Here is a 24,936-nt window from a genome sequence, read left to right on the forward strand (position 1 = left end):
TTGAAAAGTAATAGTAGGAAGCAAATCAATAGATTATCTTTTGAATTTTTATATTTTTTTACAAATTTTCTTTATAAATTTTTTTATCCATTATCATCTAATATATTTTTAAATATTAGCATTGTTAGTATATCATTCATTTTACGACTCTATTTTTTAATTTTCATTAAATAATAGACTTAATTTTTTTTTTTATTTTATTTTAATTTAATGAATAAAAAAAAAAGAACGAACAGCAATAAGATATTTTGAAATAGTCATTATTTATTCAAGGGTAAAATAATTAGAATATAATCATGACTCCGATGTCATAAATTTCGTTCAAAATTTTCTACAATCTGTAACAAATGAATTTCCTAAAAAACTCGTTAACAAAAATCGATTTGCCTTATCAACATCTAAATTTCCCTTAATCTTCTTGTCCCCTAGTCCGTCAATATTCCTCCTATTGGCGGAATATCTTTTGATAAACGTGCCCGACTAGCTCGAGCAGCAAGTTGCAACCGCACCAAGGAACTTGTCGGATCGAAGTTTCCGTTTCGAAGCGTAACAGAGAGTTTCGAGGCACTTAATCGTGGCTGATTGTAAATCGTACCTGGTTGCAACGTAGCCGATATTTCGTAGATAGGTGTTAAGCCTAGCATCGGGGAAATGTATTTCGCAACGAGCATTGTTGCATTCCACGAATAGGATGCCTCGTAAATTACACGATTTCCCTGAGTCGCCGCTGATAACTGCATCCTCACTTCGACGCTTCGAAACGAAACTGCTTTGCGATCGCCGCGGGCCACCCACGAATCGGTTTATTACGATCTAGTGCTTGATTAATTGGAGGAACGATTTAAGGCGCTTTTGTTCTTTGGAAATAAATTATCTCCGTGCTGCATCCGTGATTGTGCTCGTATCATGGCAGTTATGCTGTTTTGATTTATTTAATCGTTCGGTGATTATGTTCTTTCAAAATAAAATCATTTTTTGAATAAGATTTCTAATATTTCTAATATTTTAAGATAAATTAATGAAATTACATTTTTAGATTTATTTGCATTTTTTTTTATATATTCTAATTTTTTAATTAATTAATATTATTACAATTGACAATTGAAATATTAGATATATAAATTTTCTTTGTTAAACATTTCAATATTTTATAAATTTTTATCTAATAATCTAACGCCTTAAGTAAGTTCTACCCTTCTAGTGTCTACTTTCACAACTACGTAGAGAGATTCATAGATCCTTCGTTGTAATCTCCAAACTTTTAACATTTCACAATTTCTAAAAATCTTCCATTTCACAATAAAATTAGAATTCCAGAAAATTATCTATAATTGCAAAGACAGTGTAAATAATCAATCATTGATTTCTCGAAACGATGTTTCACAATTTTTTTTTGAAAAATCTTATTGTACAATAAAATCTATACATAAATCAATTCAATTATTGGTCTTCTCCGTGAAAAATTACAACCTTGCATTTTTTATCCAAAAATCTTTTATTACACGTTATGCTTCAAAATTCCCTAGAATTACATTATCGAGATGCAGCTATCTCGAGGTATATTACCCGGCTCATTGTATCATCGTGCACGATTCGATATCGCGAACCGAAACTTACCAGAAACCCTCTTCTCTCCCTCTGTCTGGCATACTAAATAACCCTACGAAATCACGTCGGAATCGGGCGTGGAGGCTTTTCACCAAAGTCCATGGCACATCCTCTTACACGTTGCAGCTGCTGCAACGATAGAATCTTGCCCTCCACCCGTGAATACGTACATTCCTTATCTGTATATGATTACACGGTTGTGTAGTTTGAAACTCCTTCCTCCTCCTCCCTGTCTGCCTTTAACAGAGAGTTTCTCCCGATGTTTCTAGTTTCTCTCGTTTCTCGATCCGTGAATCTTTGTTTCTTTCTTCATTGTATCTGTATACGTGTTCGCATAGCATATGTGTTATAGGTGCGAAACTATTTTTTTTTTTCTTTTTATCTCGTTTAACCAGGGAATCGCGTGGATTTTAATGAAACCCACGCGTTGGATGGATAAGAGGGAGTGGAAAAATACGTAGGGCTGCGCTTGATCGTGTGATTAGATAGTCGATGAAGTAATTTGCGAAGCAATGCGTTGCCGAGTTGTTTTTGTTTCGTGTATGGGGTGGAGCATGTGTTTTATCGCTTTCGAGAGGAGGTATGGCGGAAACGATGTTTATCAAATGATGAAGATGTATGTAGAGGGTTTTTTTTTTTGTTTTTAGATGGTCTACGTTTAACAATGGGGCGAATGTTTCGTCCGTTTTTTTTTTCTTTTTTTTTTTTATAGAGAATGTGCTACGAAAACTAAGTTCGTTTAATGATGAAAATATTTGTGCTTGTATAATGGAATGTATGTAGCGGTTTTTAAATTCTGTATTAGTTCTGTGCATATGATTTGTATATGAAAATTTTATTAAGTGAAATTGCAGTATTTTTTTCTTTTTCTCAAAGAGAAAATGGAAATTGAGTTTATTGGGACGATAAGATTTTATATAGTGATTTCTAAATTTTAAAAATTTTTAAATTTGCGGTAAATTTATAGTTATGAAAAATTCGAGAAAGAATGGAAAAAAAATGTTAATTTGAAAAGAATATTTGTTAAAAAGGGAATAAAAGTGTATTCATAAATGTTATTTTGTAATAAAGTGCGAATATTTATACATTTATGCAGAACTTAAAATTTAAGAATGCATATGATATATAAAAAGATATAAAATATCCAAAGTTTAATATGCATTATGATATTTCAGGAATAAAGCAAATCTTTTTTTTTTTTTTTTTGTTTCTTCTACTCTTATTTTTGTGAAAATTTCGTATCCTCCTAAATTCTACTCTTTCATTGATAAGAATGATCTTTTCTTTACGAAATTTTTTTTGTCAGTGATATTCTTCTCAAAATATCTCTTTATTCTCTGAATTTTTTATAGTATCTCATTTAAAAAATTTCTTTCTCTTAATCCCTTTTTCTCTTTTCTTCAGCTTTTTCATCATTTCAATTTTAAATTAAATTTGTGAAACTGGCAAAAATTTTATTTTACATATCCTTTGAATAATAAAGATTTAATATTGTCTTTTAAATTTTTTCTTTTAAGACATTTTTATCATTTGAATACTTACTTTGTTCTGTGTATTTTTTTTCTTTTTTTGTCTATATAAGTTTCATTGTTTGAACTTCTTTTTCATGGATTTCTTTTCTTATTTTCATAGTTAGTCTTCTTGAATCTTTTCATTCTATTTTTATCGATAGACAAGAAATCTTAAGCTTCTGTAAATTTTCTTGTTGATGAATTTTTATCAAATTTTTGTGTTTATAGTATGTTTCAAAATCTTATTATATATTGTAAAATTTCAATCTATTACGTATTCTTTAAAAGATCTTTTGAAAATTTGTCAGAATATCAACAATGTTTCTAAAATTATTTTCGAATCACAAAATCTATTCTCTATACTCAGATTCCAAATATTTTTCAACTCATTCAAATTAACAATTAACAAAATTATCTTTAAACTTTCAAATGTTTTTATTACATATCAAAAATTCTATATAATATCATAAAATTTTCTATTGTTTTCAAAATTTTTCTCAAATCTGTTATTGCCCAAACAATTTTCTACGATTCAGCCAAGATTACTCTAGAGTCACAAGATCTTCGATACGAATTTCTATACGAATTTCCGCCTTCTTTCTATCGATCCTCCCGCGCTGTTTGAAATTCCGCGCACCAAGCCCCTCTCTGTTTGAATTTCTCTCCATTAAAATTTCTCTCCGTCCCTCTCTGTCCCACTCGCTTTCGGCTTTGTGTTCATCGGCTTGTCCGTAAATCGAACGGCCTTTGAGCAAGGAGTGCAACGCGAGCAGAAACGTGCATTCAAACGTGCACACACGCGTATGCTACATGTGGTGTTAATGCACGTTCATCGCGACTGTCTTCGGGTGACAAGCGAACTTTTTCCATTATTCCACGTATATATCGGTTTTCCAACCTTGTATTCAGGAATCTTATTGCTGTGGAGATGAAGGCGGAAAATTTCATTACGCAACCTCCGCGTTATAATTAATAGAGTGCATTAATGAACAGCTCGTGGGCGAATGAAATGTTTTTAAAATGGAAATTAGATGTTTTATTTGTAGTGCATTTTATATCTTTATTATCTTTTTAAAAGGAAATTACAGGAGAAAATAGTTTTTCGAGAAGAAAAATTGATGCTATTCATATTCGTGTGTGTGTGTGTGTGTGTGTGTGTGTTTTTAATATTTTCTTTTTTGCATATTTGAAATTATTTTTTTTTGGATATTAATTATTAGATTGTTGCAGAAATTGAATTATATCTTGATATAAGAGTTTGATAGTTGTAAGTTTAATAAAAATATATTTTGAGAAGCAAGATTAATGTTATTTCAATCAATTGATCGTTATTAATAATTCCTTTCATTTATATAATTATATTTTATTTTTAATTCATATCTTGAATTTTATGAAATATAATTCGTTGTAACAAATAATTTATTTATTTATAATAAAAAAAATTAGCGAAACAATACTTAAATTATATTCATTTAGAATCAAATTCAAATTCTTTAAAAAATATATTTATAATAAATATATATTATAATAATTATTATTATATGATGTTTTCATATTTATTATATCTTAAGAAAAGGGATGATTGGATAATAATTATAATACAAATATCCTCCTGTATTCTTAGCATATTTATATTACAATTACAACTTAAAAAAAAGCAGAATTCAAAATGTTAATTTATTCGCATTTTATTTTATATATCTTATCTTCATTCCCTTCTTCATTACACTAAAGAACACGATTCATTTAGAAAAAAATACTGAAACATTGAAATGTATTCTTATGAAGAAATCAAAGGTACATACTGAAAAAATTTATGTAACTTATCGATTAATCATAATTATTCTCCTTACGTCTCAAAGGAAGAAAAGGATTGTCTCTAGCATGCGAAAAAAAAACGAAATCCTTCCAACTTTTTCAATTATTTCCGCGAAAATAGGTGGATCAAAGTTGCCAGGTGGCCCTGGTCGGATTAATAATTCCTGGATTAATTAAAATTCGGCTAGAACGTGGGCGAAATAAGGGCGCAGCGAAGCGAGAATATCCGGACGATGGAATCGATATTAACCGGGACGAGTATAATTGTGAATTAATCGAATCAGCCGTAAAATGCGACCCGTCAAAATCGTTGAATATCGTTTTCGAATCGTCGTGAAGGTATCCACCCCTTCCCTTTATATAAAATCACCCCCTCATCACTCTTTTGCGTTCTATCTCCCTTCTCGCCTACGCTTGTGCTTATTTCACGGCCATTTTACCGCTCTTTGTGCAAATAAAAGCATCGATTGTAAATAATCGTGACATGACTCGGTATTATATGAAAAATTATGGACGCTGTCTTGAATATTCATCAACGATATGAACGGTCGATCAGAGCGGGATTCTCTCTGTCTCTCTCTCTCTCTTTCTCTCTCTCTCTCTCTCTCTCTCTCTCTCTCTCTCTTTCTCTTATAATGTAGGAAACGTGGATAAAATTGAATACAATTATTATAGAGTATTTTTTCCATTCGATTCGATAAACGATGCTTATTTGTTTTATTTATTGTTTTTATTTCTTTTTTTTCTTTTTCTTTTTTTTTATTATTCACTCTTTCAGACGAATTTGGAACGAAATAATGGAATCGGAAATTTGGTGAAATTGAGAATGTTTCGCGAGCTTTTTTGCGATGTATAAAGCAATTTTTTTTTTATTGGTTTTATCGGTTGAATTGTTTAATCGTTTATAATCGGAATTTTGTTCGATATGAGATAAAGGGATTATTATTCTGTACAATGTTTTTCACTTTGGTCTAAAATATCAGAATCAATTGTTTTTTCTTTCTTTCTTTTTTTTTTCTTTATACGATCGTTATTTTTTTATTTTTATATATTAGGAGAAATTGTTATTTGAATTATTGATAGAGAATATCAAAAACAGATTATAAAAACTTTCAAATAGAGAAATTAATATTTATTGATTTAAAATTTGTTTGTAATAAGTGTGTCGAAAAATTCAATGATTAATAAATTTGACAATAGACAAATAATAGAACTAGTCGATAATTCTCATGATATCTTGATAAAATAATTTTATTTTGTTCAAAATCGCAAGTAATATTTCTCGCATATTCGTAAAAATTCTCTATTTTACATGTTTTATATAACGATGACATGACAAACATGTGAGGGTTCTTTGAAAGATTTCAACCTCGACAGATTAAGTAAACACGAATACCTAGCTGACAAGGTTTCAGGATAACTAAGTGTTCAGCCTCTTCGTTAAAAACGCGATGGCAACGTGGATAAGTGAATTAGGAAGGCGTGGGACCAGACATCCTTTTAGTGCAGCCATTTACCTTTCCCAATTTTCTATCCTTCCCATTTATATTCTACCATTATTCCCAGTATGTAAAAAAGTTGATGAAGAAAGTATTTAAAAAAAACTTGATCTTGTAATTATGATTTTTACAAAGAGAGAAACATATTTTCAAAATTTCAAATTTTTTAATATCTTCCCTTTTTTTCTCTACACGTTTATCAAGATATATTATATTCAAACTATTCATAATATAAATCTTCAAAAATTTTTAAAAAATCATTCGCTAAACTTATTTTTTTTTTTTTCGACTTCAAATTCCATATTCCATAAAATTTTTTATTTGTTCCAAGAATCATTTACCACGTACCAATATATCAAGCAACACTTTACTAAATTAAATCCAACCTATGCTCATTTCAAAGACTCATTTCTTGATAGAAACTCACCGAATTTTGAACATATATATAGTTTCTTCAAATAATCCAACTTTTTCCCATTTAAATCTGAATCGCAACAGTATTCACTTTACGAATCATTACCTTCCACGCCACTTAAACAGGTCAACACCATCCCTCGAAAACAACACCTTGCCATAAAAGGCCCATGACGCCCGCGCGCAACGCAAACTTGTTCCGATCGTGTACCACCGGTAAACAGTTTCGACACGGCTTATTAGGCCTGCTCTGAATAATTGAGCACCGTGTTAATTAACTCGACTTCTCGCCCCTTTCGAATTAAACATCAGGGGGTGATGAGCGACGCTCATCTCGAATCCAGACCATCGAACGATTAAGTTTGAAACGACAAGAATTGCTCCCTTTCGCTTGCTAATCATACAATTGTTTTTCTCTTTCTCTCTTGTCAGTGAATATTCTAATTAGATATGCATTATACAGGATGTCTAATAGGAATTTTATAAAAAAAAAAAATTTCTCCATTGCACAGCATATATTAATAGTTTTTCTTTGGATGGATGCGTAGAGTTACGAAGTAGAGTTAATTTGCAATGCAATCGATGAGATGAAAATCAGCGATTTGTATTATTTTTTTTTATTCATTTTACTCAAAAATATTATTTAAATTGTTCATTTTTCAAAATATATTCTATATATTAATCAATATGCATATTTGGAATCTGATTGTGAATATAATTGTTATTATATCTCATAATTATTGTGTCACACATAATTTATATTATTATTATTACAACACATTGTCGATTATTTTGTTAATCGGTTTATAATGCTACATATTTTATTGATATAAACACAGTGCAAAACATAGGAACAATATTAAATCTTTCCACCCTCTACCAATCGTATTCGTGCTCTCCATTCTTTTTCCAAATCTCTCGTTCCACTCTCTCCCTCCCTCCAAAAAAAGAGAATAAAAATCACCAGCAACCCATCTTTCAGAATCTCTTCAAACAAATCGATGCCAGGGATTTCGTATCTCTCAAAGGATCGAAAACGAGGGTGTGTCGAAACGAATGGAAAGAAAGTTCCTTCCTCTCGATGGTGGTCGAAGTTTAACTTGCAGAGTGCTAATATTAAAGTTTCGTGTCGCGAGGGAGGGAGTTTCGAAGGCTTGGCCATCGAGTCCATCGAGGGGTGAGAAGAGAGGAGAGGAAACGTTCCTTGCCGCGCATCGGCCTCGATTAGATTAGAATTTGTTAGGGGTGTCGAGCGGTAACTTCGTCAGAGGAACGCTGTCAGTTTTGTTTCATCGCTGCTGGGCACGGCAGCTTTACGAGGGGGTGGAAAGTTGCTCGCGAGAAATTCCGTTTCGAGAAGTTTCCGGCTGAATATCGACTTATGAGAAACGACAAGCTTTACGGGGATGAGGTTGAATTAGCCCTGGCATTGGTCTTAATACTTCACAACTTTTTTTCCTCCGTTTTTTTTATTTCTTCTGTTTTGGATCTTGTTTTTCTTTTATCTGTGGAAAGGGATATTGACATTTTTGAATTTGCCTCTTGTTTGTATAAATTTGGATGAAATGAGAGGTATAATGTTCATGCTCTTTGAGTTTTCTCAATCAAAATTAGAAACAAAATTTATAATAGGAATATTTTTTTTTCTGTTTAAAGAAATATACATTTAGAATATTTTATTTATAGTAATTGTTAAAATGAAATAATTGAAACGTGAATCAAAATATTTTATAATATAAACAAATTTAATTTAAATGCGATTCAATTTTAATTTAAATCTCATTTAATCTATCGAGATATCGCATAGAATAAATTAACAATATTGTAGTTTTAAAGTCAAATTATCTCAAAAATCATTATCAAAATTTTCATATATTGAGCAACATCGTACATTCCGCTTGATTCAATTCTCTCTTCGAAAGATTAAATTCGGCGAATACTTCGCCATCTGCTTAGGCTTGAAAACAAGGGTGAGAAGAAACTCTAACAACATCGAATTGGAAAGGGGCTCTTAACGCTAGCTCTTGGTTCTTCCAATGTTTCAAGCGCTGGCGACACATCCGTGGAAACAGATTAGAACTTGTTGGTGGTGTCGCGTCTGAACTTCCATTGGAGAACGTGGTAAGCCTGTTCTAATTGCCACTGTACACGGAAACCGTACACAGAGGCTATTAACACGAAGGAACACCACGGTAGAGATAATGGAAACGGAAAGGAGTTTGATTGCGAGTTGTGAAAACTTTTTTATTTTTATTTTTATTTTTACTCCATTAGATGTGTTGAAATTATTTTCATTTGAATTAATTTGATATTTTAATTTGATAGTTTCAGAGATATTCTTTTTTTCTAAGGTTTTATAATGAAAAATAAGAATAAGATATAATAGCATATTATGTAATTTCAAAGTATACAGCATAATTTTTATTGTAGTAATATAGAAAACCATGATAAAGGAATCAACGATGTACTACAATTTTGCAAATATGTACCTATGCTAAATATAGTTTATATATTTTGTGTAGGAATTATATTTAAAAATTATTAAATTCAATGAATTAAAAATTCAAAATTTCTTAGTAATAACATAGGATATATATTAAAGTATGTAAAAATTATAAAATCGTTCAATATTTGTTATTTATTTGTTACTAATGAAGTTTCTTCAACTATATTTTTCAAAAACAATTTAAGTTCACAAAAATTCTTTTTTATAAACGTCAAGTTGTATAATATTTATGAAGTCATGAAACATTTTCTTCTGAGATTTATTATGTGCGAAGTTAGTGAATTGTCTTTATGAAAATTCTACTTCTCACGAATTTAACGTTACAATAAAAAATTCAGGAATATATTTTTTTTCTCGACAAAATTTCCAAATTTTCGTAGGAAAGAACGTTATCGCCAAAAAAAATGGTCGAGGTTGACATTTCGGCATTTTCTAAGAAGAATCACTCTGCCTGGGGGAATCAATTTCCCCTCACGTTCCCGGCAAGTAGACGTCAAAGGGGAATTTCGATGAGTCGAATTGACAGTTTTACGATCCCCTGTTAAAGCTTCCTATATTTCGCTTGTCTCCGCTCGAGATCACGAAAAGCTTTTCTTCGTCATCGTAGATACTTGAAATCGTGACACGTTTACTTGTGAACTCAATTCGTACATTTTGATGCGTACAAATTGTTTCATAGAGTTATAATAATTCCACTTATAAATAGTACAAAGTAGTGTTTTTAGGAAAAAATTCATATTGATTTTATATTCATTAACTTTTTAATTTATAGATTTTTTTATTATTGAGTAAACTGTCTTTTCAAATTTGTTTTCTCTTGGGTTAATCTTTATTTTATCTTTTGTTATTAATTCTTGTTATTAATTTTAATTTTTTAATTACAATTTCATTTTGATTTTTTTGAGGCATATCAAGATTTTATAATTTGTAAATAAATTTTAAACGTAACTTACCATGTCTGTTTTTGGAAGAATCGACTCGAAGAGTTCCTTCGCTTTGAATCTGATCTTTTCCATTTGTTACGCGACAAGTGTAGAAACCTACGTCAGAGACATCTAAGTTGATGATCTTTAAACGACTTCCAGCAATATTCTTCGCAGCATGTTCATGTGCCTGAGAAATAAAAACATTTTCTCTTTTTCCTTTTTGATTTTTCAAATATTTTTTCAAATGTTGCAAATATAATATAAAATTTAAAACTTTTGAAGAGAAAAATATTCTTATTGTGTAATATTTTTATTAAAAATATATTCAATATAATTTTTCCTTTTTGATGAAATTTAATAAAATTTGTAAAAAAATTCGATAAAAAAGAAAAACCTTGATAGGTATATTGTTGGTGTTACATACTTGTGCATGTATCTTCTTAATTGTAATTTTCGGTCGTTTTTCTTCGAGAGGTGCTTCGTTCTTGAACCATTTGATTTTAGTTGGTGGAGGATCTCCAACAACCTCACATCGCATATGTGCCACACCGCCAGCATCTTTCGAAATATTAGTCAAAGTCCGTATAAATTTCAAAGTGCCGCTTTTGGCCCCAGACACTGCCTCCATTTCAGTCCTAGAAAATTAAAAGGAATCATTCATTGATTCAAAATTGGATAATAGAATCAAAAAATATTATATTAATAAAAAGGATAATAATCGAAGAGTTAAAAAATTATTAATAATCTTTATTTGAGTATTTTGAAAAGTAAATATATATCTATAAATATTACGATAATTTATAATTAAAATAATTTTCCAACCAACATTTATACATTTCAATATTCCATTATTAATTCCATTATAAATTTAATTTTTATACAAATGCAAAGAGAAGAATAATAAATTATTAAAAAAGATGATTTTGATAAATGTTTTTCGAGTACCCGTTAGAATGTTCTCATTGAAATGTATGAACGACATGTTGTCACGAGAAATTGACCAAAGAACGCGGGTTAAATTTTTTATCGGCTTCCGGTTTACATGCTCCGTTTAGCATTATTACATGCATGGAGTGGATCGACGTATGAAAATTCAACGATTATTATGCCTTGTATTTGGATTTTTACTTCGTGCACCCGCTCTCGTGGAAAAATATTTCCCGCGATGGCCGAGAATTTATTGCGAAACCTGTTATACATTTCATATTATATTGTTCGAAATCATTTATTAAAATGCAACGAATCGCGATGTTTTACGACATTTTCAAGTTTGAAAAGGGATATAATGGCATAAATAATAAATAAAAATAAAAAATTAAAAGTATAGAAAGAGGAGTAAGAATAAAAAAGTATTTATATAATAAAGAAAAAGATTATATATATATATTATATATATATTTCTTATTATTTTTCTTCTTTTTTCTATCTTCTAGGAAAATTACAATTTTTAAATTCTAAAGATAAAAAAGAAAAAAAAACAATCTCTGCTCCTCTCTCATCGTGATTCTCCATTATATCCCCTCTATGAAATTGAATTTTGAGCTCCATTGGTATAACGCGAACTACAAATTTTTTGTTCCTGACAGGGTAAATTTAATCCGGTTCCAATAACTGAAACACAAAATGTACTCTAACCACCACCCACTCTCCCATACTCTTCGTTGCTACATTAAATCATAGATGTTTATCCGTACCAATGAAACTGAATTGATTCATTGTTCGATACTGGGCACGGAAGATGCAGAAAAGAGGAGGGGAGAGAGGAGAGAAAGAGAAAGAAGAAAAATAAAAAGAAAGGGAACGAGCTCGAGTAATAGATACAATGAACACGAGTCAGTCGTGTCCCTGATGGATTTTTATGCAACGACGATCCCACGTCAGATGCCCTCAGGGCGAGCAATGGTATTCACCCACATGCAGATCGATCTCTCGAGCCACTTCGTGCTGCTTGGACGCTAACAATGTAACTTTAAAACGAGAAAGGGATCATTAAAGGGGGCCGAGTTTTCATGCTGAAAGTTTCGCCCAATTGATAGAATAGAATTTTGATTATGCCAATAATACGAGGGATGAAACAGAAGGGTGATAGATTTCTTTCTTTTATGAAAGAACGTTTGCATTGATGGATGTTTTCTTGAGTTGCAATTTTTGTTTATCGTATTTTATCGCAATTTAAAGAATTAGAGTGTCTCTTTTAAAATATTTTTTTCGAAATAATATTGATGTTAAAAAAAACTTTTTGATGATGTTAAATTTCTGATTTCATTATGGTTAAACATTAAACGATTTCTTCAATGAATTTAAAGGAAAATATTAAAATTTGTTCAGATTAAAATTATAGACTTTTTTTCCTTTGTTAAGAGAGATTTCTTTAAAGAAACCTCGAAGAAACCACGGGAGATTTAAGGGGGATAGTTCGCCACGAGATGTGATCTATGTGAGAAATTATGTTAGAGACTTGTCTTCCGAGGAAGAAAAATGTTTTCTTAGAGTTAAGGTGAAAGAGATAGGAAGTCTAGAATGAGTTATTGATTATGATAATTGTATATCAGAGGTGTTTGAGCTTTCATTGTAAGATTTACAAGGTAGTTTACGAGATACAATAGAATGAATATATAAAATTGGCCCTTTTTAAAATAAAAAGAAAATCCGTGTCAAATATCGAAAATTTTATCAAATTTTTTATTCAAATTTAATGAATATTCAATTAATTTTAATTATTAATTATTGTACAAAATTTTCATGTTTAGCATAAATTTTGAAGTTATTCATCTTATATATCATCTCACAATCATTATCTAGATTAAAGAAGTTTAATTTTTATTTGTCTTATTTTTTCTAATTTTTATTTATTCTGATTTATTGTAAGAAAAAATGAACATACGCGCATCTGAGTAAAATTTTAATGCAAAAAAATTATGATGAAAATCAACAGATACTACATTGTATTTTTTCCCAACCATTTCTATTCTCGAAGACAGAGCATGCATCCACATAACGTGTATTTACACGACTTCGTACATTTGCAAACGAAGGAGGATGCCAGATCCTCTCGTGGAAGTTGCAATCAATAGTGACTTCCGGTCGATCTTGACACGAGGGAGAAAGTAATCGCGTATATTAGGCCAATATAAATCCGGGTACAGCGGACGTTGTCGCGCTGCGAGCGGAATATTAAGTATGAATATGTTAATGGACCGGCACCCTATTCTTCTCGCCCTCTCGCATCGCGAAATAATGCATAGTCAAACCTGAACTTCCCCTTATCGCGGTAAATGATGTACGATCGCCTGAGTCGCGCTATTTATCCAAGTGTTTCTGAAAATGGAGTGGCCAAGATTTCATTTTTTTTCTCACCTTACTCGATCTTTCACGTAAAAATATTGACCCTATCTTTCTCGATCGATTTTCGAACGAATCGTATTCTATTTTCGTCGAAAGATTTTGATTAATTTTCAAGTAATATCGTATGTATAAAATTCTCGTTTATAAAATAGTTTTTTAATAAAATTAATAAAATTAAACTCATCGTAATAATCGCTAATAATTAAATGAAGATTAAATATTGTCGTTATATGTATAATTCAGTCCTTAATCCTAAAAATTATACATTTATTACGAGAAACGATAGAAAATTTATATTTCCAATATTATTATTGATTATTGAAATTAATCATTCCATAATAAAAATATGAAATGATTATTATACATTACGAAAGTTATTATTACATGTATATAATGAACAATATTATCGCGAGCAAAATGTAAATTTTGCCTTCCTCTCTCCTATTTATTCCACGCACGACACTCTATTTCCTTTATATGAGTCACTGTCAAAATTTATCTTCAAGTTTCGTCCCTTGAAGCTGAAGACGGTGCGCAAGAGCTTCTTCTCTAATACAATGACGAAACACGATCACAGGCAAAGGGCTTTTCAATTTGCATGCACGTCAGACGCACAGAGTCTGTTCCTGAAAATGCGAAACTATGCACAGTCAATTGTTGTTGCTTCCCGATTAATTAAACAGCAGCTTCTGTTCCCAAGTACTATATATCGTAGCTCTTTGTTTTGAGAATGTTTTCAATCAATGCTGTGGAAATCTTTACGAATCTCGAACGTTTTAAAAGTTATAAAAATATTGGAGGAGAGAAAAAAACAGATTAAATCGCACAATTTTTAAAACGTACAGATGAAAATTGTTAATTGAATTTTCCGCCAAGTCTCGTTTGCCTTTTCTGATCTCACGATCAATTTCAAATTCAATCTCGATTTCCATTGGATTAATGAAATTTTTTTTTTTTATTGGTTTTCATCTCGTTTCGAGTTCCTTTCTGTATTCAGAGGATATAATTGAAAATTGAAAATTCGTTTCATTGTTCAATGGATTATAGATATTCAGTTTTGGGTGAATTGCATTTGTCTTTTGAATAATTAAAAAAATTTTAATCGGTATGTGAAATTAAATTCACCAATGATTTTAATAATATTATTAATTTAAAAAACAGATATTTGTAGATTAAAATATTCGTAGCAATCAAAATAAATAAAATATGGGATATTATAAAATATTCATTAGAACTAACTATCAATCAAATAAAATTATTCAATAAATTGATTGGCCATAAAAAATTTTTAATCATTTAAAGAAAATAATATAATATTTATGTCTATAATTAGATATAATTATTATTAATAAAAATTAAGATTAATTATTCATTAATAAAAATTTCTAATAAAATTATTACAATCGAAAATTAAAATTTATATATAAATCAAAATAAAAGCTTCGATATTTTAAATAATTTTGACTATTTTAATATTTTACTAATAATAATAATATTTATTTACTAATAATAACTAATAATATTTAAAGAAAAAAAATCTTATAAATTTGTTTCTCTTCCATTATTATATTATAGAATCGACTTTTCAAAGATTATTTTATGAATATTGTAATATTATTGAAATATTAATTCTGTATCTCGTTAATAAAATTTGTAATAGCATTATTTATCATTTATTACTTTTTATTAGCGTAATCAATCTCGAATATCTCGCATAATAAATAGCGCAAACTTACTCTACCCTAATCCACTCTTAAACGATCAAACGTTCGAAAACTCGATCTACAATAATGCCAAACTTAATTATCAAGAGCTTGCCCTACTCCTTTCCGTCACAGTCAGACTATTCCACGGCGCATAATTACGAGTGATGCTATACATATGTATATCCTATGGAGTACAGCGACCGCCAAGGCAAGCAATAACGTCCATCAAACATCACGGAACTGTCACAGTAGCCTACACCGTTCTTAGGTATCGAGCAAGTGGAGCGCGCTGTTACGCAAACCGGAAGCTACCCCTTGGCGCGTGGAGGCAATCACTGCGTTTGCCGATCCGTCTGTGTGTCCGTGCTCCTCGATGCACGAATACGCGCACGCTTCCCTGTATGGGCGCGTGTTTACATTAGAAACTGATTGCACACAGTCGCGGCGAGTAATTCAACCCTCCTACCCTTGGTTATTGAATATAAATCAAGCTATGATCAGTAAGTCATCGGCAAGATCCGGTGCACCTGTGGCCTCCAGGGTTGACCGTTCTTGACGCACGAACCGGTTAAATTGTTGATGATATCGCCGATATCGAGATTCCGTTTATGATCGAAGTATATCCAAAGTGATGGATTCTATTGAAGAAAATAGGGGGAAAGGGGAGTGACGATCGATTCGATCGATTTTTTAATTTATATTATTTTTTTACATACGTGAACGGTTAGAGTGAGAATTCTTAATTATGAAATTTTATCTTTTTATTTTGAAGATTTTATTCTTGTATTAGAGAGTACAATAAAATTTTGGTTTAATTTAAATGTTAAAGATATTTATTTAATTATATATACGATACTTGCTATTTTTAATCTCTATGTCTCTTTTAAAATTTTCAAGGTAGAGGAAAAAATTTTACCGATTTTTCGAATAATTATGTTTTAATCGTATCATGTCAGCTTGGTTGGCGATTTTATATTTTCTTTCTTCTTTTTTTTGTCAACCACCCTTCCCACTCTACGTCTCGGTCGATTTTACACGCTGCTATTAAGGGATTATCAAATTACTAGGCGAAGGGAGAGGGGCCAGGATAAAAAGTTATATTCGCGAAAGTTTCGTAAAATTGAAATCACCGGTGCATGCATTAACGACATCCCGCTTGGTTTTCGCAAATCGACACGGTTTAAAATTAACAGCGCTCACGAAATTCGCCGTAAGGGTTGCGAAGGGACGGTTGAAAAAGACCTGGCCACTTTCTCCGCGTGTTTATCATGCAAAGTAATTCTATGCATTTTGAGGAGCTGTTTTCGTCACTCGTTTGTTCGACGCGCGATTCTTGCTCTCTCTCTTTCTCTCTCTTTACTAAATCGTGATAAACGCGTGAAAATCGTGGAAAAAGTGGATATGGATAATTTGGCGTTTTATATTCAGAGTTTGGAAATTTCGGAGAAGTTCATCCGTAGCTGAATACATGGAGAAAAAAAAATTTATGTATGTTAAAATTGAGATAATGAATATTTTATCGAATCGAAATAAAATGTCATAATATATTGTATATATTCTCATGATTGCATGATTATTTTAATTGATTAATTTATTTACCACATTATTTTTATATAATAAATGCTTCGTTTTAATGCTCAAATTATTGTACAGTATGTTATATGATATACTGTGAATTGTATTATTTATATTATCGTAAATGTACATTTATAATATAATATAAATAATAAATCATAAATATATAATATTATTATCACGCATTACTAAAAATTCTTGAATGGAAGCGTAATTTGTAAAAATTGTTAAAATTGTAATTGTTAAAATTATACATTTATTTTATACGAGATATAATGATATATATAAATATATTATATAATTGTTGCACATCTAGAAGAATTAAAACAACACTTAATATACAAAGAAAAAATAAATATAATTATAAAATAAAGAAAAAATAAAATTGTATCGAAAATTTATATTTTTAAATACGAGTTTAAAAATTTAATAAAACTTTTCAACAATAATAAATATCTAGTTTCTCTCTAAGAAATAAATAATGTAGAGGAAAGGGATAATAAATAACGGAGTGGGAACGTATTAATTCCGAGGACGTTCGCGATGAAACGTGGTTTCGACTCGTGAAATTTTCGTACACACGGAGCTCGTGATCGTAAATATCGTTTATTAAACGATGGCTACGAGTTAAAATTTCACGGTGCTTTACAACAGCCGTGTAACGCGTGAAAATTATGTAACAGGAGATCAATTTTCCGACTTTTGCATGTCATGTCGCACGATCGTCAGACAGTTTATCGTATCCATTTTTTTCATGAAAATTTCATGTCTCTGAGATGCGTGAAAGAGTAACTAAGAGAATCTTAACTGGATCTTTAATTAGAAATTCGTATGGTATGATATAAAAGTGTTTTTAGTTGAAATTAATATTAAATTTAGTTTAGATTTAAATCAGTTCTAATCAGAATTAAATTGTAGGAAGATTGAAAATGAGAATATAATTGTACGTATATTTTTTTTTTGTCACAATATAAACATTTATAAAGAACTGAGAACTTTTTATTTATTGAAAAATATTCATCAATTCGATAAATTAATCAAACAATTTTTGTAAAATGTACATAACTTTAATTCATCAATCAATCATTAGTTAGAGACATTTTATTCTTTTCAATTAAAATATTCAGTTTAGCATTTTATAATTTCAGGATTTATTCAGGATAAATTCAGGATGACATTTGAAGTAAATTTTTCAATTTTTGAAAAGTATGTATGCTTTTTAAAGATTTAGAATTAGAACTAATTTTTATCTAATATTACTAATGAAAACTTCAATTTTCACAAATATACAATATATCTATCTCGAAATGATAGACATTATAACTAAATAAGACAAAGAAAATTCATCATTTCTATAATACTTAACTTCAAACTATAATAATTTTCTAAATCCTTAAATATTACAAGATCATTTTAATATCGAATCGTTATTTATTAATACAAAATCAGTTATTAAATCAATAACCCATAATAATAGATTTTTCAAAATTTTTCTTTGATAATTCATCGATAATTCATCAAATTGAAGTTATGTGCAAAGTCTTGCAAAAACGATTTGATTAATTATTATTACCAAAAGTTATTCGCTTCATCCACTCTTCCACCACCAAAACCTTCTAAAACCACGAGAGACCAATAATCCTCGTAACTCCGTTCTTCAACTTCGACAACAATGATCAGATGAATCATTGTGAGACGAACAGAGACGATCGTTACCCACGCAAAGATCAAGCACGGTTGATGCACGCTTACAAGTTCACCCTGGCGCGGAGAAAAGGTGTTAAAACATCGCGAAGGAAAAAGGGGAATCGTTAACAGTTGGGCGCGCCCATCGCGTTACGTCACTTCCTTCGACTTTGCCAGCTTTAAGCAGTCAGAAGACCGTCTCAGACAGGGATTAGGCGTTCACAGGGTTTCTATAAATAATGCAACGTTTAACCTCGCTTGAGGGATCGGTTTTGTATCCCTGCCACTCGGAAACGACGTTTTAAAGTCACCATGCAAATGATCGAACACGACCGTATCGTGGATTATCGCGGAATCAGGCCTTCACCCGGCTGAATTTAGATTTACTTACTTTCAGATGAGATTAGCCTTAGTTACAGTGAAAGTTCTGTTTCAAGTACAAAATGTATTTACCCTATTTTTCTAAGATATTTTTTATCATGATCTATATTCCTCGTTTTTAAGTAATATCAAAAAATATAAAAGTATCGAAAAAAGAAAAAGTTTTATATGAAAATTTTTAATTGCATGATTTAATAAGTTATATCAAACGATACGGAATGTAACATATTTGGATCTAATTAATATTTTTTGAACATATAGATAAATACAAATAATTAGACGTATAATAGGAAATTATTTAATTTTCGATTACGTTGAAACTTAATAAACAAAAAATAAAAATATAATTTAAACGTCGGATGACGATATACGAATATTCGAATATATTTTTATCGAATATCTGAAAAACTAAAATCAAGCATCGATTATATATTTCTATAGAATAGCGATTTTAACAATATATCTTAAGAAATGTAATAAATATATGAAAAAACATAAATCTGCAAAATTTTGGAAACAATAAAGATAATCTGATAATCTGAATATGCATCTCAATATGATTATCATTCACCGATTCGGTTCAGGAAGAACTTGATCCCGCAGGATCTTTCGGATATGTCGCAACAACGTCTGTCAGTTCACCCCTCGACAAACCGTTTGCAGGAAGGGGTTGGAAGGGTGTGCATCAATATTAATGGAGGCACGTGGCGTTCGGGAATAATGTAGTTGGCTGAAAGTCGCCGACCCGTGTACGCACGATATCGTAACCATAATGTTCTCGCTTAGATCGGTTACGACACGTAATTTCAATCACGTTCATCGCATTACCGCGGTCATTACATCGTCGTGTAAAATTGAACCGCCTTGGAGCGTGGCCTGATGGAATAGTGGATGGAATATGGTTGTTGTTGGAAGTTAAGACATTTTATTTGTTTTTGTAAAAGAAATTGGAATTCACATGTTTTTGAAACGATCGTCGTGATTTCCCTTAAACAAGATCGTGATAGATCTGTTGATATTGATTTTCTAATTTTTATATCTTAAAAAGTGATTGAAAATTAATATTTTCAAATTTGTCAATCGAGGGTGAGAAAATGAATTTCTCTAAAAATTATATTATTAGAAATATCGATTTAAATATATATTTTGATTATTACACAGATAATTAGGATTAAATTTTTCAAATACATTTCAAAAATTTGAAATCAATTTGATAGTTTTTAAAATTAAATTTAAAAAGAACTTTCGATTGAATTGGCATATCGAATTTTTAACATAATAATAGTCCAAAAAACATGATTTATAATCTTCAAATATAAAATATTTTGAAATCGTAAGCAAATTTTATATCATACAATCGTTACGAAAATTTAGTATATTTTTATTTAAAATTTTTTTTTTATTTAGAAAAGAATTTTTTCAAACCGCGATTAATAAAAAATATAATAAATAATAATAATAATAATAATATTCTTTCTAAATATTCATAAGAATTTTATCCTCAAATATCGTGAAATTCTATTTCTATTTCTTCTAATTCTATTTCTTAAATAATCGTCGTGCACTCAATTCTCAAGGAATAAATCGAAAACATCGAGACCATTTCGTTTTCCGCGCGAATATTTCATTTATGAAATCTGGTTAAAGAAAAACACGATAAGATTCGACGATAAGTTACCTCTCGTAATCATAGAAATTTCGATTGGCCCTATCGACGCTTCCTGACCGATTTACAAGGAAAGAGAGATTTCAAATTTAATCACGCCCATAGCCTTCGCTGTTCCACCACGCACGGGAAGTGGCATTATTAGCTTTCGAATCGAACCAATCGAGCCGTTTCCTTATTAAACCCCGCGGCATCCCCTGCGCATAGCTTTTCCATCGTACGAACCCATGAAATCATTCCTTCTTCGATCCTCGTCTCTCCCTCTTTTTTTTTTTCTGCATTTACATTTCCGAGGGAAAATTTTACTCGTCTCTTTCCCCTTTGCGTAATTCTTCGCGAACTGGTAATTCTTGATCGGGATATTCGACCATTTCACGTCGAACGATATCGATAATATCACGAACTGATCTTATAGATGGCTCTCAATAACTCTCAACCTGGGAATAGGCGATAAAAACTATTGTAGAAAACACGAAATGAGAGAGATTTGTAAAAAGATTTGTAAAATCTCAACAATTATTTCTTACGAATAGATGATTGGATATGATATACATTTGTCAAACATCTCTTTTTTGTTGTACAATTGATATTTATTAGATTTATTTATTAATATGTGATGTATATTGATTAAATCGATATATTGATTAAATTGATTGTATATTGATACATTCGAAGGAAGAAAATAGAAAAAGTTGAGGATCGTTGTAATAAAAAGAAATGATATTATTTTTAAATAATTGTTTTTCGATTATTTTCAATTCGAAATTATCATAAATATGACAATATGCGTTTGGTGTTGAAAAATGGAAAAATATTTTGACGACATACCCGTTAGTTGTTGCATCAAAGACATCGTTATAATCTTCATCAGTAGTATAGTCTTGTACATCTGGATCCAAATTTTCCACATCGCCATTTCCACCTGTGAAAAGAGTATTTCTTTATATCCATATGCATTAATTTGTTAAATTAAATTCCACATTAAATGCAAATTTATTTTTAAATTTCCATATATATATATACATATATATATCTCTACATTTATTGTAAAATTTTGATAAACAATAAATGATCTATCGCTTAAAAATTAATTATTTTTAAAATTACAATCTTTGAAGATAAAGAATTAATGAAATCAAAAATTGAACGACATCAAAAATACACATCAAAGTACACACATAAGGATTAATCTTAATAGTAACTCCTTAACAATAATCTTGCATCAAAACCTAAATGTTTCAAAATCATCGATCGCTAGTGGATATTCACGTAATTAATCCTATTTCTTACTGAAACAACTCCTTTAGTAGGCCTCAAGATCGATCCATTGTATAAACACCTCGCCACAAGCATGCCAGCCACATTCTCAAGTTGTCCAACTACGTAACAATGAAACAGGCTGAGAACAACGTTGCGGCAACATTCGATATTTCATACACCTGCGCAAATACCGTCAACAATCTATTCCTAGAAAATCCTCAGCTCTTTCGCAATCTCGATGATTTTATCGAATTAATGATTAGATTCTTTCTTTACGTCAATTTTATCAGCTTTTCGATATATATATATATATAAGCTTGATGCATTATATTAAAATGAAGAAACTTGTATATCGTTGATTATGTTGATTATGTTCAAAATAATGGATAAAAAAATTTCGATGGAGTTGGAATATTTTGCAATTAGGGATGAAGAGGTCTCGTTTAAAAGTCTTTAGAAAATGTATAGTTTGCGTCGTATACTGTTTTGTGTGGAAGTTTTAAAAAGGTGTTCATGAGTGAAGTTTATTGGAAAAGTTTAAAGCAATCCCTCGGTCTTCGAAGTATCGAATCACACTCGTGGAAGGGATTATAGGTTCCGATTGAAGGATAGAGGAAAGTTTTAATTGTGAAAAGGTTTAGTGTCAACTCTGTGTTTTTAGATTGAAAATTATTAACAGTTAAAAACTGTGAAAAGATTTTATTTCAAATGAAATTTCAGGTTAAACAAAAATGTTGTTTTTGTATGACTCAATATTTATAAAGTTCGTAGATGTATTTATAGTAAATAATTAAATTTTAAATTGAATATAAATAATAAAAATATGCACATCGATATGAATTAAAGAATAGAATTAATGAATAGAATTAAAGAAACTAAAGATAAATTTTTCAATATTTAATTCTTAATAATAATTATTAATCACGTATCACACGTATGATATTCAAATTTCATGAGTACATTTGTAGGATCATTTAAGGGATCATCAATCTTGACCGAAGCATCATCATATAATTCATGCACACAATTTCTTGTTTAAACCCTCCATGATCTCCAAACCAAACTCGATACAGTGGCTTAGGGAATGAGACATCACAGAATAATCTGGATTATAATGTAATTTATCGCGAAACGATCTGTATCTCCCCATAATCTCTGATCTCGTAATCTAAATCACGTTGTGATCCCTAACCTTGTGCACTGCGTGCAATAATCTACAAATACCTAACCAATGTGTAAATTCGAACTTCCATAAATCAATATTCATCAGTTCCTCCCAACTCGAATATTTCAAACAAAATTTAAATCTCTCCTCTATTTCAATCGCGAATTTCACGCGATTTTAATATGGCATAATATTCTCGATTCTATAGCGAATTTCAATTTCAACATTGTTGCATGACAGTGCATGCTAATTCACTAATGTGATTTGGCGTGAGGCATTTTAATATATGAAATCATGGAGAATTCATGGTTCAAATTGGACGGTTCGTGGCCAGGCATGAGGCCAAGTTATTAAATAATCCAGCGAATTATACCCATATCTAAGGGTTGCACCCCTTGCCACGTCAGCCGATCAGGTGCCAAGTGCAAATTTAAACTTGCAAAGCGATGCCTCTTCTATCCTGAAAGGATGGAAATGCTTCTTCTTCCTTTCCATTATAAGGGATCTTTATTGATTTTAAATAAGGGATTCGATTTTTAATAAGATTCATAGTAAGAAAAAAAGTGGCATAATTAAATATTTAAATAATTTTAGAGAAATTGACTTTGAATGATTCAAGAATGTCATATCAAAGTGTTAAATTGAAGATTCAAAATTTGAAAATTTTGTTTGAATATTGATCCAGATTTTTAAACATTTTTTTCATTTTTTTCTAAACGTAGTTATAAATGAATATAATGAAATTAAAATTTTCATTCATAAGAAGAAACAAATTAATTAAATTAATCTTAAAAAAAGTTAGCAATGATATTCGAAACATTATCTTCTATCATCATCATCTTTTCATCTTCTACTTACGTATATGCATTTCCATCATTATCATATTTTATTTATTGCAATAATAATAATAATAATAGAAAATTCTAGTTTTTAATTATTAATACAGAAACAACCATCTTTTCTATCAACAGAGGAAGTTTAATAATATATTATATTCTTAATAATTATACTCTTCCAATTCGAAATTTTGACACGATATTCTTATAGAATGTTCTTATTCAACGATTGAAAACATTATATGTATGTTATTTCTTCCCTAAAAAATTACACTCCATCGGAGATAAAATCTTTTCAATCCCATCATTTATCTTTACAAATTCATTGTAGAAGAATCTCTACAAATCTTTACAATGGTAAGCTTGAACCATGATTTTAACCAGCGACACTGGTTCCGAAATTTCGCGTATTCGCCGCTAATCCTCAAATCTGGTTTCTGTTTTTGAACACGGTCGGCCACGAGCGACAGAAGTAGCTCATAAAAAGCAGACACACGCCGTGGCTATGATAGACGGGGGGGATGGAAAAACGCGTGCGATTCCCCGGAGTGTAACTCGCATCCAGAGGAGGGCCAATAAAATCGAACGCCATTGTACTCCCAGCGTTTTCTTTTTGTTTGCATTTATTTGCCTTCATTCCACCACTCCCTCCAGTTGTTCCGCTATTGTTCCTCCATGAAAGCGGAGTATTTTCAGAGAGTTAAATGGACAATATATACAGATAGGGTAGGGATAGCAGGGGGCAGCAAGCCGTCGAATTGCAACGAAATGAGGATTTAATTTTGCGAAAATGGTGTTTTGCTTTTTTGTTTCGATAGCGATACCCTTTGTATCCGGTGAATGTAAATTGTAATCGGATGATCGGACGAGGGAATTGAATTTTTGTGAGGTACTGCGCGTTACAGTATCCTTCAAAAGTTTGGGTTTGGGATTCGTGCGGTTTGAAAGAGAGTGAAATTAAATTTTTTTCGATATGGATCGTTGAAGAAAGGCGAATCGAATAAGTTGGTTTCAATTTTTTGAATATATTTTTT

At 30.5% G+C, this 24,936-nt stretch overlaps 1 protein-coding gene across 4 annotated transcripts in view; it reads right to left on the bottom strand.

The window, feature by feature from the left end:
- The window catches only part of LOC413616 (tyrosine-protein kinase transmembrane receptor Ror), a 276,097-nt gene that overhangs the window by 30,434 nt on the left and 220,727 nt on the right, over positions 1-24,936 (bottom strand). For 3 of the 4 annotated variants that reach the window (XM_026442024.1, XM_026442025.1, XM_026442026.1), the window contains 3 exons: positions 21,470-21,563; positions 10,707-10,917; positions 10,310-10,469 (listed from right to left, as the gene is read on the bottom strand). In XM_026442024.1, coding sequence (XP_026297809.1) covers positions 10,310-10,469; positions 10,707-10,917; positions 21,470-21,563 — 465 coding nt within the window. Of the gene's footprint in view, positions 1-10,309; positions 10,470-10,706; positions 10,918-21,469; positions 21,564-21,931; positions 21,951-24,936 lie in introns of those variants that run through there. The other variant, XM_026442027.1, reaches the window with a different exon arrangement.

This window comes from Apis mellifera, linkage group LG8 (genome assembly GCF_003254395.2).
Source record: "Apis mellifera strain DH4 linkage group LG8, Amel_HAv3.1, whole genome shotgun sequence".
NCBI lineage: Eukaryota > Metazoa > Arthropoda > Insecta > Hymenoptera > Apidae > Apis > Apis mellifera.